Source organism: Wolffia australiana, chromosome 1, assembly GCF_029677425.1.
Source record: "Wolffia australiana isolate 7733 chromosome 1, ASM2967742v1".
Classification (NCBI taxonomy): domain Eukaryota; kingdom Viridiplantae; phylum Streptophyta; class Magnoliopsida; order Alismatales; family Araceae; genus Wolffia; species Wolffia australiana.
In genome coordinates, this window is record NC_135835.1 from 9,199,823 (window position 1) to 9,213,991 (window position 14,169).

The 14,169-nt window shown below is 48.1% G+C and overlaps 4 protein-coding genes across 4 annotated transcripts; all 4 read right to left on the reverse strand.

The window, feature by feature from the left end:
• Nucleotides 1-609: 609 nt before the first annotated feature.
• LOC144705209 (U-box domain-containing protein 52-like) lies at nt 610-5,848 on the reverse strand. The gene is made up of 9 exons (XM_078577790.1): nt 5,450-5,848; nt 5,265-5,338; nt 5,061-5,185; nt 4,776-4,976; nt 4,406-4,697; nt 4,145-4,315; nt 3,649-4,065; nt 2,227-2,961; nt 610-944 (listed from the first exon to the last, which is right to left on the reverse strand). Exons 1-9 carry the CDS (start codon nt 5,679-5,681, stop codon nt 876-878), a joined length of 2,316 nt encoding a protein of 771 aa, XP_078433916.1. The 5' UTR covers nt 5,682-5,848; the 3' UTR covers nt 610-875.
• Nucleotides 5,849-6,264: 416 nt separating this feature from the next.
• Nucleotides 6,265-8,345, reverse strand: LOC144705226 (small ribosomal subunit protein eS4-like). The gene is made up of 5 exons (XM_078577812.1): nt 8,208-8,345; nt 7,404-7,481; nt 7,134-7,314; nt 6,945-7,042; nt 6,265-6,827 (listed from the first exon to the last, which is right to left on the reverse strand). Exons 1-5 carry the CDS (start codon nt 8,208-8,210, stop codon nt 6,390-6,392), a joined length of 798 nt encoding a protein of 265 aa, XP_078433938.1. The 5' UTR covers nt 8,211-8,345; the 3' UTR covers nt 6,265-6,389.
• A 112-nt stretch (nt 8,346-8,457) lies between these two features.
• SECE1 (secE/sec61-gamma protein transport protein) lies at nt 8,458-9,161 on the reverse strand. The gene has a single exon (XM_078577824.1). The coding sequence runs from the start codon at nt 9,068-9,070 to the stop codon at nt 8,564-8,566; it is 507 nt and encodes a 168-aa protein (XP_078433950.1). The 5' UTR covers nt 9,071-9,161; the 3' UTR covers nt 8,458-8,563.
• Nucleotides 9,162-9,204: 43 nt separating this feature from the next.
• LOC144705217 (Ras guanine nucleotide exchange factor K) lies at nt 9,205-10,595 on the reverse strand. Its single transcript, XM_078577803.1, has 3 exons — nt 9,670-10,595; nt 9,422-9,593; nt 9,205-9,341 (listed from the first exon to the last, which is right to left on the reverse strand). Exons 1-3 carry the CDS (start codon nt 10,582-10,584, stop codon nt 9,205-9,207), a joined length of 1,224 nt encoding a protein of 407 aa, XP_078433929.1. The 5' UTR covers nt 10,585-10,595.
• Between the last annotated feature and the right edge of the window lie 3,574 nt (nt 10,596-14,169).

Here is a 14,169-nt window from a genome sequence, read left to right on the forward strand (position 1 = left end):
GTTTTCTTCCCGTGGGACGAAAAAATTGTTTGTCTGGAGGTCTCCGGACGGATGAATCTGGACGGAAAATTGCGGATTCACATCCGACGGTTGAGATGTTGCCATGTGGCCTTGCGAGGACAATTTATAATATATTAAAAATATATAATGTATTTTTTCGTCCGGGACGAATTTTGGGACGAAAATTCGTCCCGAGAAGACTGGACGGGACGAAAAATTGTCCCGGGATTATTGGACGGGATGTTTTTTTGTCTGCGGACGAAAAACTGTCCCGTCCTTCGTCCCTACACTAACATGGGATGTAGGACGGGACAAATTTCGTCCCGTCCCGTCCCGTCCCATCCCGTCCCGTCCCTGCACTAAGGTGCAATCTTCCACATCACACGTTCACTCACAATTAATTATGTCTGTTATAGAGAGAGGAGACATAATGAGGGAATGAGGGAATGTAAGCTTCAATCAAATCAAATCTGCATTTGCGGGTATATTCAAAGACGTTTTGGAATAATTCCATTATGTGAGTGCCGTTAGATGTGCCCGTTGGATTTCTTTTTTGATTGAGTCGCGGTCGTTCGATCTAAATTGCTACTACTGGCATTGGATATTTCTTGCATTTTTAAGGTTTCAGGGACATGATAGTATGATCCTTTACGGGTATCAAAGACGTGACACTAAAAGCTTTCATGATTCATTATTATCTTATTGGTTTGTGTTATTTTGATCCTATTGATCGAGAAGTTGGATAGCATTTGCTCCCGTTGTATATTCTCTGCATTATCGAACTATGTACACTGGGTTAATACACTGTACAGTAATCCTACATCAACTGGATGGGATGCCACGCTTCATCCCCTCCACTCCGCTATGTCTGATGTTCACTCGTCGGGTGGCCCGCTGGCCCGGCTCTCGCACGACGACCGCACCGGATGGTCGCTCATGTTATCCTGCACCCAAAACCCTACAAAGATAAGCTATTTGATCGCTCAAAAGATCACGTTATCAAGCAATCGAAACCCTAAAAAGATCAGAGTTCCATGTCCCTGAAACCCTTAAAAAGATCATACTATCGTATCCCTGGAACCCTAAAAAGATAACTTCTTTGGTCGCTCATAGCCTCATGCTAAAAAGATCAGAGTTCCATGTCCCTGAAACCCTTAAAAAGATCATACTATCGTATCCCTGGAACCCTAAAAAGATAACTTCTTTGGTCGCTCATAGCCTCATGCTAAAAAGATCAGAGTTCCATGTCCCTGAAACCCTTAAAAAGATCATACTATCGTATCCCTGGAACCCTAAAAAGATAACTTCTTTGGTCGCTCATAGCCACATGCTAAAAAGATCAGAGTTCCATGTCCTGAAACCCTTTAAAAGATCATACTATCGTATCCCTGGAACCCTAAAAAGATAACTTCTTTGGTCGCTCATAGCCTCATGCTAAAAAGATCAGAGTTCCATGTCCCTGAAACCCTTTAAAAGATCATACTATCGTATCCCTGGAACCCTAAAAAGATAACTTCTTTGGTCGCTCATAGCCTCATGCTAAAAAGATCAGAGTTCCATGTCCCTGAAACCCTTTAAAAGATCATACTATCGTATCCCTGGAACCCTAAAAAGATAACTTCTTTGGTCGCTCATAGCCTCATACTAAAAAGATCAGAGTTCCATGTCCCTGAAACCCTTAAAAAGATCATACTATCGTATCCCTGGAACCCTAAAAGGATACCTTCTTTGGTCGCTCATAGCCTCATACTAAAAAGATCAGAGTTCCATGTCCCTGAAACCCTTAAAAAGATCATACTATCGTATCCCTGGAACCCTAAAAAGATAACTTCTTTGGTCGCTCATAGCCTCATGCTAAAAAGATCAGAGTTCCATGTCCCTGAAACCCTTAAAAAGATCATACTATCGTATCCCTGGAACCCTAAAAAGATAACTTCTTTGGTCGCTCATAGCCTCATACTAAAAAGATCAGAGTTCCATGTCCCTGAAACCCTTAAAAAGATCATACTATCGTATCCCTGGAACCCTAAAAAGATAACTTCTTTGGTCGCTCATAGCCTCATACTATCCAGCTCCCAAAGCCATAAAAAGATCTGATCTTTGGCACCTAAAAATATCACTTTCTTGCTCTCTCTCTCTCTCTCTCTCTCTCTATCTCTCTGGTATTATCCTCGACGGAAAACTCTAAAGCGGAGGGTTTGTATGTAATCAAGGGGATGGACTTACGTGGCTGAGAGTGGTCTGAGCGTCGTCGACGTCGTCGGGCAGGACGGGGGAGGAGACGAGGCTCTGGTCAGCCATCTCCCTTAGGCTGTTGAGCTCAGGGAGGATGACGGAGTTGAGGTCGGGCCGGTCCTTGCGCCGGAGCTCGGCGCAGCGCAGGGCGAGCCTGGCTAGCGCGAGGGCCTCGTGGACCGGCCAGTCGGGCACGGCCGGGTCCAGCACCCGGCTGAACACACCCTCTTCGATGGTCCGCTCGACCCGGTTACTGAGCGCCGTCGGTGGCAGCCCGGTGAGCAGCTGGAGCAGGATAATCCCGAGGGAGTAGATATCGGACTTGGTGCAGAGCACGCCGGTACGCTGGTACTCGGGATCGATGTAGCAGACGGTGCCGGCGGTGGAGGTGACGCGGTCGGCAGCGGCGGAGGGGACGAGGCGGGCGAGGCCGACGTCGGCGATCTTGCTGACAAAGTGCGCGTCGAGGAGTATGTTACCGGGCTTGAGGTCGCGGTGCACGACGGGCTGGGGGCGGGCCTGGTGCAGGAAGAGGAGGCCGGTGGCGATCTCGGCGGCAATCTTGAAGCGGAGCTGCCACGTTAGCGGCGGCGTGCCCTGGCGCTGCATGAGGCGGTCCTCCAGGCTGCCCTTCTCCATGTACTCGTAGACCAGGCACCCGTACTCGGGGCACGCCCCCAGCAGCAGCACCATATTCGGGTGCCGTATGCAGCTCAGCAACAGCACCTGATCATCGTCTCTCCCATCGTCAGATATCAGAGATACATCGATCTATAAGTAGATATACAACATTGAGAGAAAACGATATGTTTATTTTGATGAGAGAGTGAGATAACCCAGATAAATCATCATCTCTCCCATCGTTAGATATCAGAGATATATCGATTTATAGATAGATAATATTGAGAGAAAGAGACGTGTGTCTTTGGATGAGAGAGAGATAACCCAGATAGATCATCATCTCTCCCATCGTCAGATATCAGATATGTATCGATAGATAGATAGATAGATAACATTGAGAGAAAAAGATGTGTGTTTGGATGAGAGAGAGATAACCCAGATAGATCATCATGTCTCCCATCGTCAGATATCAGAGGTACATCGATCGATAGATAGATATACACCATTGAGAAAAAGAGATGTGTGTATTTTGATGAGAGAGAGATAACCCAGATAGATCATCATGTCTCCATCGTCAGATATCAGAGATATATCGATGGATATATAGATAACATGGAGAGAAAGAGATGTGTGTATTTTGATGAGAGGGAGGTAACCCAGATGGGGAGATCGAGATATGAGAGAGAGAGAGAGAGAGAGAGAGAGAGAGAGAGAGAGAGAGAGAGAGAGAGAGAGAGAGAGAGAGAGAGAGAGAGAGAGAGAGAGAGAGAGAGAGAAGTGCAGCGAATGTACCTCCTGCTGGAACTGAGATCTGCCCTGGGCGGCATCAGGGCGAAGGATCTTGATGGCGACAGGGGTATGATCGAGAGTCCCTCTGAACACAGGGCCGTAGCCGCCTTCACCGATCTTAAGCCTCTCGGCGAAGAAGTCGGTCGCCACTTCGATCTCCTCGATGGTGTATCTCCGATACATGGTGTCCGTCTTCATCAACTGAGTCAAGGCCTTGTTTCTCTCCTCGGCGTCCTCCACCGCCGCCTTCCGCCGCCGCACCTCCAACTCCGCCTTCCTCTTCGCCTCCTCCTCCGCCGCCGCCGCCGCCAAGGCCTTGGCCTTCTCCTGCTCCGCCACCGCCAGCGCCTCCGCCCCCGCCGCCCGGGCCCTCTCCATCCTTCTCTTCTCCTCCTTCCTCCATCGCCGCAGCTCTCTCGCCTGCAATCAAACGCCGACCTTAGCGGAAGAACTCTCTCTAAAACCTAAACTCTTCACTCAGCAAATCTAACGCACGAACCATTTGCTTGGCTCTGACGGCTTCCTGGCAGGCTGAACTGTACATGTCCATGGTCTGCTTCAGCTCCTGCCGAAGCCTTCTCATCTCTTCTTCTACTTCCTCCGGCAGCGGGCACGGAGAGTGTATCGATCTCTGAGGACTCCCCGCGGCGTGGGACGACCAAGCGCTCCACTGAAGCGTTATCGCAGAGCGAAACAACGTTAAAAACGTGAATTATCGTAGATTATGAGGGATTATTTAACGGTAAGAAGAGGGCCGAACCTGGGAAGACAAGGACGATCGGCCGCTCTCGGGGGAAGCGGCGGCGAAGTCGAAGCCGGTGAGGCTGGGGCCTCTCGAGCTCCGGCTAGGAGTCGGGGGGATGAGATCGTAGCCGTCGGATGCCATGGACAACCTCGAAGGAGGATAGTCTATGTCGAGGTGGCAGCCGGAGAGCCTCGAGGGGAAGAATCTGTCGTCTGAGCTGAGCCTGCTCGGGCTGTGAAGCCATATCCTCGGCTCCGGTGACTGCATCCCGACGAAGGCTCGCGCGGGGGAAGCTCTCGGGGGGTGACTGTAAGAGAAGAAGACCCGGGTCAGACTCGGCGACGAAGCTCCGAGCCAACTCGTTAATGGCCGAACGAGGACTCACCGGAACAAGTCTGGGCTGTCGAGAAGATGACGGTGCTTGTGATGAAGAGGGGACATCGCCGCCGCCGCCGGCGGAGGCGGCGGCCGGACGGCCTCTTTCCTCGCTGAGACCTTTCTCTTGCCGACCACATAAACTGCGCAAAAATCCGGCGCCCCTCTACAAATCGCCGTCGGTATGTCTCTGTCCGCACCCATGAATCTCCTGCAACACGAGGAAGAAGGTAGAAGAAGAGTTAGTACGCGAGGAAGAAGAGTTAAAACGGGTAGTAGAAGAAGATGAATTTACTTGACGAAGGAGGAAGCAGCGGAAGGGAGGCCGACGACGAGCTTCTCGACGGCGGAGCGAGAGACGAACTCGATGACGGCCGTGGCGACGTCGTCGTGCTCAAGCAGCACTTCCTCGCATCGCGCCTGCGTTTTTCAAGAGGGGTCAGAGCCTCGTAGTCTGAATTCTCCGGCCAACGCCATTGTTACGGCCGCGAAAGCTCACGTATTTCATCGCGCAGAAGTTCCGGAACGTGACGAACACTTCTCTCGCGCGGGCACCTCCCTCTTGGCCTTCCTCTGCAACCCACGAACTAAGTTTAGAGGGAGAAGGAAGACAGAGAAAGGGAGAGGGAAGAGAGAGAGAGAGAGAGAGAGAGAGAGAGAGAGAGAGAGAGAGAGAGGGAGTGCCTGCAGAGCGAGGGGAAGAGCGGGACGTGGGATGACGGACGTGGACGAGGAGAACGGTCTGGCCGCGGGCTACGAGATTGTCGAGAGTCCAATTGAGGGCGTAGTGGCTGTGTTTGTCTCTGTCGACGGCCACCGCCACGCGCGGCGAGCGCGGCGGCGCTGCGGCGGCGCCGCCGTCGCGTTTGGGCGAGGACTGGGCAGAGCCGAGTCGTCCTCCGCGATGAGTCCACATCTTTCTCCAGTTCTTACGAGTTCTTACGAGTTCTCGCGTGTTCTTGCGAGTTCTTGCAAGTTCTAGCGAGTTCGTACGACCGTCTTGGGACGAGGCTGGGGGGGATTAAGAAGAAGGCCATCGGCCAAAAATAGCGGCTTTTGACAGACTACCTTTTCTCCTCTATTTCCGCCAACACGTAAAAGCGCGTTTTTTCCCCCATCTTTGTCCAGCTCAGGCCAGGTTATGGGGGCATATTAACGAGCTAAAACTAGAAGATTAATAAATTAACATGATTATTAGTTAAGACCCGGAATCAGATTTAAAGCATAAACGCGAGTTTTTTCTCCACTGGTCCAGCTCAGAATAGGCTGAAAATAGAATTCTAGATCGTTAATCATCATCATTCTTTACGGATTACCCAAACACCTGATTCAACGCGCATGATGATGACCAGCACGGGGTAAAAAACGGGGAAAACCAACCGGGAAATTTGTCGTCATTATTTTGGACCCCTGATTAACAGTGAGATATTACCTATTTATATTAACAGTGAGATATTACCTATTCTCAACCCAGTTGCAGGGACATAAAAACACAAACATACGAAGCAAAATTGGCATTATTCAATACGAAAATGGCTCCTGCTTAAGCGTGGGTAAAATCGAGAGGAGAAACAAAAACAAATGGAGAAACAAAACCTGGGGACGAACTTCAACTTCAACCGCTCTAGACGGTTGAGGCGGCAGCGGCAGTGGCGGCACGCTTCCGGGCCTCCTCAATGATGGACTGCTTGATGCCCTTGCCCTTGGGGAGAGAGACCCACGGCTTCGAAACCTTGCCGATGGTGAAGACGTTGCCGAGGCGGGTGGCGAACTCGTGCCCGGCGGAGTCCTGGACGTGGATCGTCTCGAAGCTGCCCTTGTGCTTTTCCCTGTGCTTGATCAGTCCCACCCGGCCCGTGTTCCGGCCGCCCGTCACCATCACTAGATTGCCCACATCAAACTTGATGAAGTCCACAATCTTGTTCGTCTCCAGGTCCAGCTTAATGGTGTCATTAGCCCTGATCAATGGGTCGGGGTAACGGATCGTGCGGCCGTCGTACGTGTTGATGTATGGGATACCCTTGTCACCGAACTGGACAGCTCGGACTTTGCAGAGCTTGAACTGCAGAATACCAAAGGGCAATTTCATAATTAGGAATGAAATTCCATTAGTCTATTTAAATTTCCATGAAGAAAAGAAAGATTGGATTCAAACAGGGTAATGTGCCCGAAATTGCACCTTAGCCTCTTCGTCTTTCACACGGTGAAGACGGAAACGCCCCTTCGTGTCATACAAAAGCCGGAAGTTCTCGTTGGTCTTGGGGATTGAGACGACATCTGAATTGTATCAAGGAAGTTATAAAACGACGTTAAATTGGTGAACTCTTATAAATAATTTAAAATTAATGGGAAGAACTGTTTCCAGTACCCATGAAACCAGCGGGATAAGTCTTGTCCGTGCGAACTTTCCCGTCGACCAAGACGTGCCTTTGCATCAGAATGGCAACGACATCACGGTACGTGAGGGCGTACTTGAGCTTGTTCCTGAGGATAAGAATCAAAGGAAGACATTCCCGAGCTTTGTGCGGGCCAGACGATGGTTTTGGGGCCTGAAATTTGAGGCGGAAAGTTCCATCATTTAGGAAAAACAGCGTGAAAGAAAGAAGCAAGAGGCAAAGAGTAGATGATTGATACTCACAAAAGCACCGCCCAATTTGTCGAGCATCCAGTGTTTGGGGGCATTGAGCCGCTTCAAGTGTTTCTTCAGACCACGAGCCTAAGGCAATGGCACAAAATTCATTATAATCAAATACATAATTCATTACAATCACCAAAATTAAATGACAACATATCTGTTTCCAATCAAATCGAGTGCACCACTTGGGTTACATAATGGAATTAGAGAAATTTCGAAAGACAGTCTTAAAGTTTGTGTTGATAGTTGTATACTTTTTCTTAGAAGAAGATAGTTTTATACTTATACCAGAGATGTCAACAGATTTGTTTCCAATCAAGTCGAGTGCAGCAAAAGGGTCACATAAATGGAATTAGAGACTTGTTTTCAAAAAAAAAAATGGAATTAGAGAAATTCCGAAAGACAGTCTTAAAGTTTGTGATGATAGTTTTATACATATACCACGAGAGGCACAATTGAGAAGACGATCTCCATGACTTATCCAGAAGAGAGCGCCAGGATGCATCAAAATAAGAAAAACGAAACGGAAGCCAGAATGCAGCCATGATTTCCGAGTCTTTTCGCACAACCAGGTCGGATCGCTGAATCACAACGATGCCATTTGCCGCAATGACGAGATGCATAGACAATCCATCATCGAAACAACACCAGCTAGGTTATTTCAACAGGTGGGCAGCGTAAAACCGATCAAATACTTATCCCAGAAGCACGAAATGGGGAAAAAAAAAATAACTGACGAGGAACAAAGCGAGAGAGATAGAATAGAAAGAGGAAAACAAATTCAGAGAAATCTCGTATGAAACTTACCATGACTTTGAAGTAGTGATCCTACACTTCAGAAGCGAACACGGCCGCCAGAAGCCGCTCCAGAGAAAACCCTAGAATGTGACAACAAGATTGAATAAAGCACGAGACGGGGAGAAAAACACCCAATGCAAAAGACTACTTTATCTTTCCTCATCGACCGTTGATGTCCACAAGCCACAATCCCCACCGTCCATCGAAATTACAGGCCGTCCGAGGACCCAAGATCCCGACCCGAAGAATACAACGCAAATAAAAGGAGTTCCAAGGGCCAAGCCATAATTAATTTTCCAAAGGTGAATAAGTTTCGAGCAAGAAAAAGAAAATAAAATAAAAAGGGGAAAAATGGTCGCTCGGGCTTATCCGAAGAAGTCCTGGACGCCGCGGCCGGCGAAGACGCGGTCGGAGAGCTCGGCGAGGACGCCGTTGACGGTAAGAAGCGCGACGCTGGAGCTGCCGATGACGGCTAGGACGACGCCGGTCGTCCCAAGAACCTTCCCGAACGCCGGCCACTCTATCTCTCTCACCTCCTCCCCCACTCCGCTCCACAGATCGCCGCCGCCTCCCTCTCCCTGCCTGCTCATCATCAGCTTCCTCGCCGTCTCCTCCGCCGCCTCCGCCGCCTCCGCCGCCTCCACATTCATCTCCTTCCTCTCCTCCGCCGCCGCCGCCGGCAACTCACCGCTCTCCTCCCCTTCCTTCTCGCCGGCGGAAGCGCAGGCCACGCGCCAACCCCGCAAATTAACGGCGGAGCGGCGAGGGACGGCGGCGACGACGCCGCCGCCGCGAACCGCCGATCTCGGCCGTCCGATCGCCGGCAGGAAGACGGAGGAAGACGCTGCCGCCATCGCTGCCCCCCCTCCCATCGCCGCCGCGAGCGCTTTCTAATTCCTCCTCCTCATCGGATCTCACCCAACCCGCTCATATCCGAATCGGTATTGGTTAAACTTTGTGAAATTAAAACGGTCACGGTTATTAGTAATTTATCAGTATTGTCACGTCAGTAGAGGACGACGAGCTTGCTGAGGATCCAGAGCACGAGAGTCATCTCGAAGGCGAAGAGCGTGTGAAGAAGCCCGCGGTCGAGCGCGAAGCCGAAGACGGTGATCCCGCGGCTGTTGTGCTCCAAGTACGCCACTGCGAAGAAAAGCAAGAACCCATCGTCAGTCGATTCTCTCACAACGAATCGTCGGGTTACGGTGCTGGTTCAGGCTTACGGAGGGCCTTGCGGGCTTCCACGGCGGCGTACTCCGGCGGCGCCGCCGCGTCGCAGGTGGCGGCGGCGTGCCAGGCGGCGGCCACCGCCACCGTGCGCTGCGCGCGGTGCGTGATCTTGGCGGCGCCGACCAGGCAGAGCAAGAACCCGCTCAGCTGCACCACCGAGCAGACCTGCGGGGGGGGAAGAGGGTTCAGGTTATCGCCGCCGGCGTGGGAGAAGAAGAAAGAGGGGGGGCGGCGGCGCCACCAGGAGGCCGCCGGAGTTGCGGAAGTCGCTGCGGAAGCTGGAGGAGAGGACGAGGAGAAGCGCGCCGAGCTGGCTGACGGTGATGGCGACGAAGCAGCTGATGATGAAGACCCGGTAGCGGTGGCTGGTGAGTAGAAGCTGGCTGCGGACCCGGCTGTGCTCTTCGAAGATCTCGCCGGGCTCCGAGCCCAAGTCCTCGAGCCGCTTGCGCAGGCCCTCGAGCCGGAGTATCTGCAGCTCGCAGGTCAGCCGGAAGAGCACGCAGACCAGGAGGAAGACCCCGGTGCGGTAGACCCAGGCCGCGACCGTCAGGAAGAAGAAGACCGGCCCGGTCCGGGACCGCCCCCCGGGCAGGCTGACCGCCGGGGAGAAGAAGAAGAAGACGAGCTTGTGAGCCAGCTGGAAGCCCAGCGAGGGGAGGAGGATGAAGGCGAGGTAGCGCGAGGCGCGGTCCAGCTCGTCGGTGTAGCGGCGGCGGACGAAGGGGTAGTCGTCGTGGAGGTTGTCGAGGTGGAGGAGCTGGCGGAGGCCGAGCCGCTTGAAGAAGGAGGAGAGGGTGAGGAAGGAGATAGCGGCGAGAGCGGTCTCGGGGAGCTGGACCAGGTTTTGGACCCAGGCGGCGGCGCCGCTGTCCTCCACGGCGATTGCGGCGGCGGCGGGGATGAAGACGGCGAGCAAGCCGAAGGCGAGGAAGGAGGAGAGCTTACGGGAGAAGGTGGAGTGGTCGAGGCCGCACCACCGCAGGCAAACTCTGATGTTGCGGAGCTCGTCGGAGATTACTGATTTGGAGCGCGAGTACGCCGGGTTGAGGAGAAGCCTCGTCGCGCTCGCCGCCTCGTCCCCGGCGGCGCTGCTGTTCTCCACCGCCGCCGCCGCCGCCGGCTGCTGCGGCGCTGGCTCTTCCCATCGCAGCATTACCTTCTTCTCGCCGCTGAATTCCATGGCGGAGCAGCGTTGAGGAGCTCGTCTTCTTCTTCTTCTTCTTCTTCTTCTTCTGCGTTTTCTTTTGCCGGTCGTCTTCACGGGATCTGTGAGATGGAGGTGGGGGTGTGACGGATTTCACGCGGGGATTATCGTTTTGAGAGAATAACAGGTGATGTATGAAATTCAATGGGTCCGTACAATACTAAAGTCAAAAGGGAAGTTGGAGGGAAAAAGTCAATTGTGACATTGAATTGATTCACGATCCGCGATCATCTGTTCATCTTCTTTCATTCGTGATTCGTCCAATCCATATCCATGGTGTAGTTGACCATCCCTCCATCGTTAGTTGGCGTTGCACAAGGTTAACTGAGCTCAACATGGGAGAGATCTAGATCAGGTATAAAGCAGATGGGACGGTTCACAAGGGATCTGACATCATTCAAGAATCAAAAGCATGAATAATCAGTGGTATGGTAGGAAGAGACAGCTCATGCACCCGAAAATGAATAAGTAGGAATTGATCCAAGTTAATATTGAAAAAGGAACGAATCTTGGAATAATGGATGATTATTTTCTTCAGTGGTGTTACTTAACTGCCATGTTGACATTTAAATATCTGCAATTGAGGAACACATAGCACTGAACAGTTGACAGTTAAAACATAGGATTAAAAGTCTTCTAACCAGAAAGGCTTTATCATTTTACGAGCCCAAAGGAAAATCTATGCACTGGGTGGATTTTAAAAATCAAATAATCAAGCTCACGAGGGAAAATATAATTTCACTCAGCTTGATGAAATTATATTTAGGTCAATAAGATCGGATAGGTAAAGCAATCTTCCACGATGGTCTTTTAGGCCTGATTATTGGGAGGCAATGGAGCAAACTTAAATCTCGGATTCAAGGATAATTCATATAGAAATTTTATTATTATAAATTTTATTATTATCTCAAAGTATCAAAACGATATAGTATTATTGTATTGGCTATACTAACATAAATTTTGAGGAAATACATTAAGAATCATGTACCACAACCAAAAACACTTGTCCCCATTGATTCCCAGCAGATAAAGTGTATTTTATCATCCACGTTTATGTTTGAACCCTAGGATCAGTGTATCTAATTGGAGAAGCAGAAATGAAAGTCTGACAGCAAACTGCACTTTTGTGAAAAAAATACCAAATAAAGGGAATCTATTCAATCAAATGATATTCAGCATGTTTCTCCTCTCTATCTTCTTTAGAAATAAAAGGGTTATTATTGGCAAATTTGTGCATAATTTCATATGTTTATTTTGCTTCTCTTTAGAAATTTCATTAGCTTTATGTTTCCATTCATTTAGGAAGTCATGTATAAAACAGAAGAATATTGACTATGATATTTATGTAAATGATACTCTTGAGACATTTCAAATAACAAGAACCAAAACCCTCTTTGTGTATCATTTGATGGTATTCTATGGATGACTTATGGAGTGTCCTAAAGTATCATCAGAATGAAATTAATCAAATGAATCTCCTACTTATAGAACATTAGGACAGTTTATGGAATGAAATTTAAAAAAAAACTCGCTTGCTTATAACGACATGGTTAATGAAAGAACAATCTTTAAAAAGGAAATTTATTATTTCTTTGTGAGATAAATCTTATTATAATCTTTAAAAATCAACCATTCATTTCTAATAATACTTTGAATTTTAATGAGAGGCCAGACTTGGACAAGCAGTTTACGATTAAAGGGAGACATAAGAGGCTCACATAGACCCCAAATGGCCAATGTTGGAGCTGTAATATGGGCCTACTTGGTCTAGAATAACCAATTAGTCCAGTCATGCATCAAGGCGAAGAAAACACAACCAACTCTAGGCTGAGATTCATCGTGGTTCCTCCTCTCAAATCAAAAAGTGGTTGAGCAGACCAGAAATAAAATATGTAGGGTCCATCTGAAAAAGAAAAAAAATTATAAAACCCAAAAATATATGAAAATTTTGTTTTCTATTTTTTTCTTAGATGAATTAACGCTCAACCCAAAATCAAACATTTGTTATGAAAATTGTCTTATAAAATAAAAAATATACAAAATTTTTGGATTAAAGAAGCTCAGAGATGGGCGTGTGAATAAAGAAGGGGAATTGTCTTATAAAATGGGCATTTGAAATTGACGTTTTGGTATATAAGTTAAAAGTTAGAAGGGGAATTTTAAGGAATAAATTCCCACTGTTTAATTATCTCAGTTACTCTTTAGTAGTTAACCTTCACTATCTAACTATGTACGATGTATAAATGAGGAAATCCGTCGTGTGAATGACTTACTCCATGCTCAAATGTGAAAACCTACTCAGTCATCCTTGTTATAAACAATGCATTGGGAAATTAGATCATTATTGTTTTGATATGTTTCTACCTTGTCCAAGGACTTCATTGCATCATCTTCCTTTAATGTTTCACAAGTTGTATTGAGAGCTGACAATGACATCTTAACTAAACAATTGCATTCATAAACTTGTTGCTATATTGGAACTCGTATGTCACTGTTAAAATACAACCCTCAATACAGAATATGTCCTTGGTGTCTCAGAATTCCTATAACAAATTCATGGCTTGCACAAGCCTAGTCGACAATTAAGTATAACACCATCCGATGATTCATTCAGTGAACTCTTTCTCTAAAGATAACCAACTATCTCTATAGTATCTCCACACAACGGTTATGGGTATAGTGCAGGGATGCGGAGAGGACTGTTTTTTCATCCAAGGATGAAAAAACCATCCTGTCTGCGAGGTTGGACGAAAACCGGAATGGAAATTTGTCTCGAGATGAATGGCTGGGATGGTTTTTGTCCACTCAGACAAAAAAACCATCCCATTCAGAGGTCTCGGACAAAAAAAACCATCCCGTCCGCATCCCCAGACTTAGTGTTTGCCCAACCGATATCCGTCCGATATCCGGTATCGGACAACCGATATCCGATATCCGGGAAAAAATGGGACGGGGCCGGATATCAGATATCGGTCGATATCCATGTATAAGGGGTTAGACGGATATCGGTATCGCATATCGTAGGTGGAGGGACGCGATGGATACCGGATGCCGAATATCGGTTTTTGATATTGGAACCGGTATCCAGATATCGGAACCGGTACCGACAGTCAAAAATACAGATGTAATATCAATATATGACTTTCGTGCATAAGAATCGATTGGTTTTATTCTATTTGAATCTCAATTAATATATAGAGTTTAAAATTTTTATTTTCTTCCATATGGGATAACAGGATTCGAAGTTTAATGTAAACTCGGAATCCCGCTATCCCACATGGAAGAAATTAGAAATCTTTCTTTGTATATATTAAGTGAATCCGACAATACACTAAATGGTAAAATTATATTTTAATCCATATGCGCTATATTTAATGGCCCTTATATTGTGTCATTATTTAATATATTATCACAGCATCCAATAAATAGAAGCAAAAATTTCTATTTTCTTCCATATGGGATAAAGGGATTCGGAGTTTACCACCAAACCCAAATCCGATTATCCATATGGAAAAAAATAAAAATGTTTGGCTG

What these genes read in the sequence shown, in the direction of transcription:
- LOC144705209 (XM_078577790.1), bottom strand. Translation starts at nt 5,681, where the DNA reads ATGTGGACTCATCGCGGAGGACGACTCGGCTCTGCCCAGTCCTCGCCC. An exon ending in GACAGCCCAGACTTGTTCCG is followed by an intron (nt 4,698 to 4,775) that starts GTGAGTCCTCGT and finishes CTTCTCTTACAG; the next exon opens with TCACCCCCCGAGAGCTTCCC. An exon ending in GATCGTCCTTGTCTTCCCAG is followed by an intron (nt 4,316 to 4,405) that starts GTTCGGCCCTCT and finishes ATAACGCTTCAG; the next exon opens with TGGAGCGCTTGGTCGTCCCA.
- LOC144705226 (XM_078577812.1), bottom strand. An exon ending in TTATCCCGCTGGTTTCATGG is followed by an intron (nt 7,043 to 7,133) that starts GTACTGGAAACA and finishes GATACAATTCAG; the next exon opens with ATGTCGTCTCAATCCCCAAG. An exon ending in TGAAAGACGAAGAGGCTAAG is followed by an intron (nt 6,828 to 6,944) that starts GTGCAATTTCGG and finishes GGTATTCTGCAG; the next exon opens with TTCAAGCTCTGCAAAGTCCG.
- SECE1 (XM_078577824.1), bottom strand. Translation starts at nt 9,070, where the DNA reads ATGGGAGGGGGGGCAGCGATGGCGGCAGCGTCTTCCTCCGTCTTCCTG.
- LOC144705217 (XM_078577803.1), bottom strand. Translation starts at nt 10,584, where the DNA reads ATGCTGCGATGGGAAGAGCCAGCGCCGCAGCAGCCGGCGGCGGCGGCG. An exon ending in GCAACTCCGGCGGCCTCCTG is followed by an intron (nt 9,594 to 9,669) that starts GTGGCGCCGCCG and finishes CCCCCCCCGCAG; the next exon opens with GTCTGCTCGGTGGTGCAGCT. An exon ending in GGAAGCCCGCAAGGCCCTCC is followed by an intron (nt 9,342 to 9,421) that starts GTAAGCCTGAAC and finishes TTTTCTTCGCAG; the next exon opens with TGGCGTACTTGGAGCACAAC.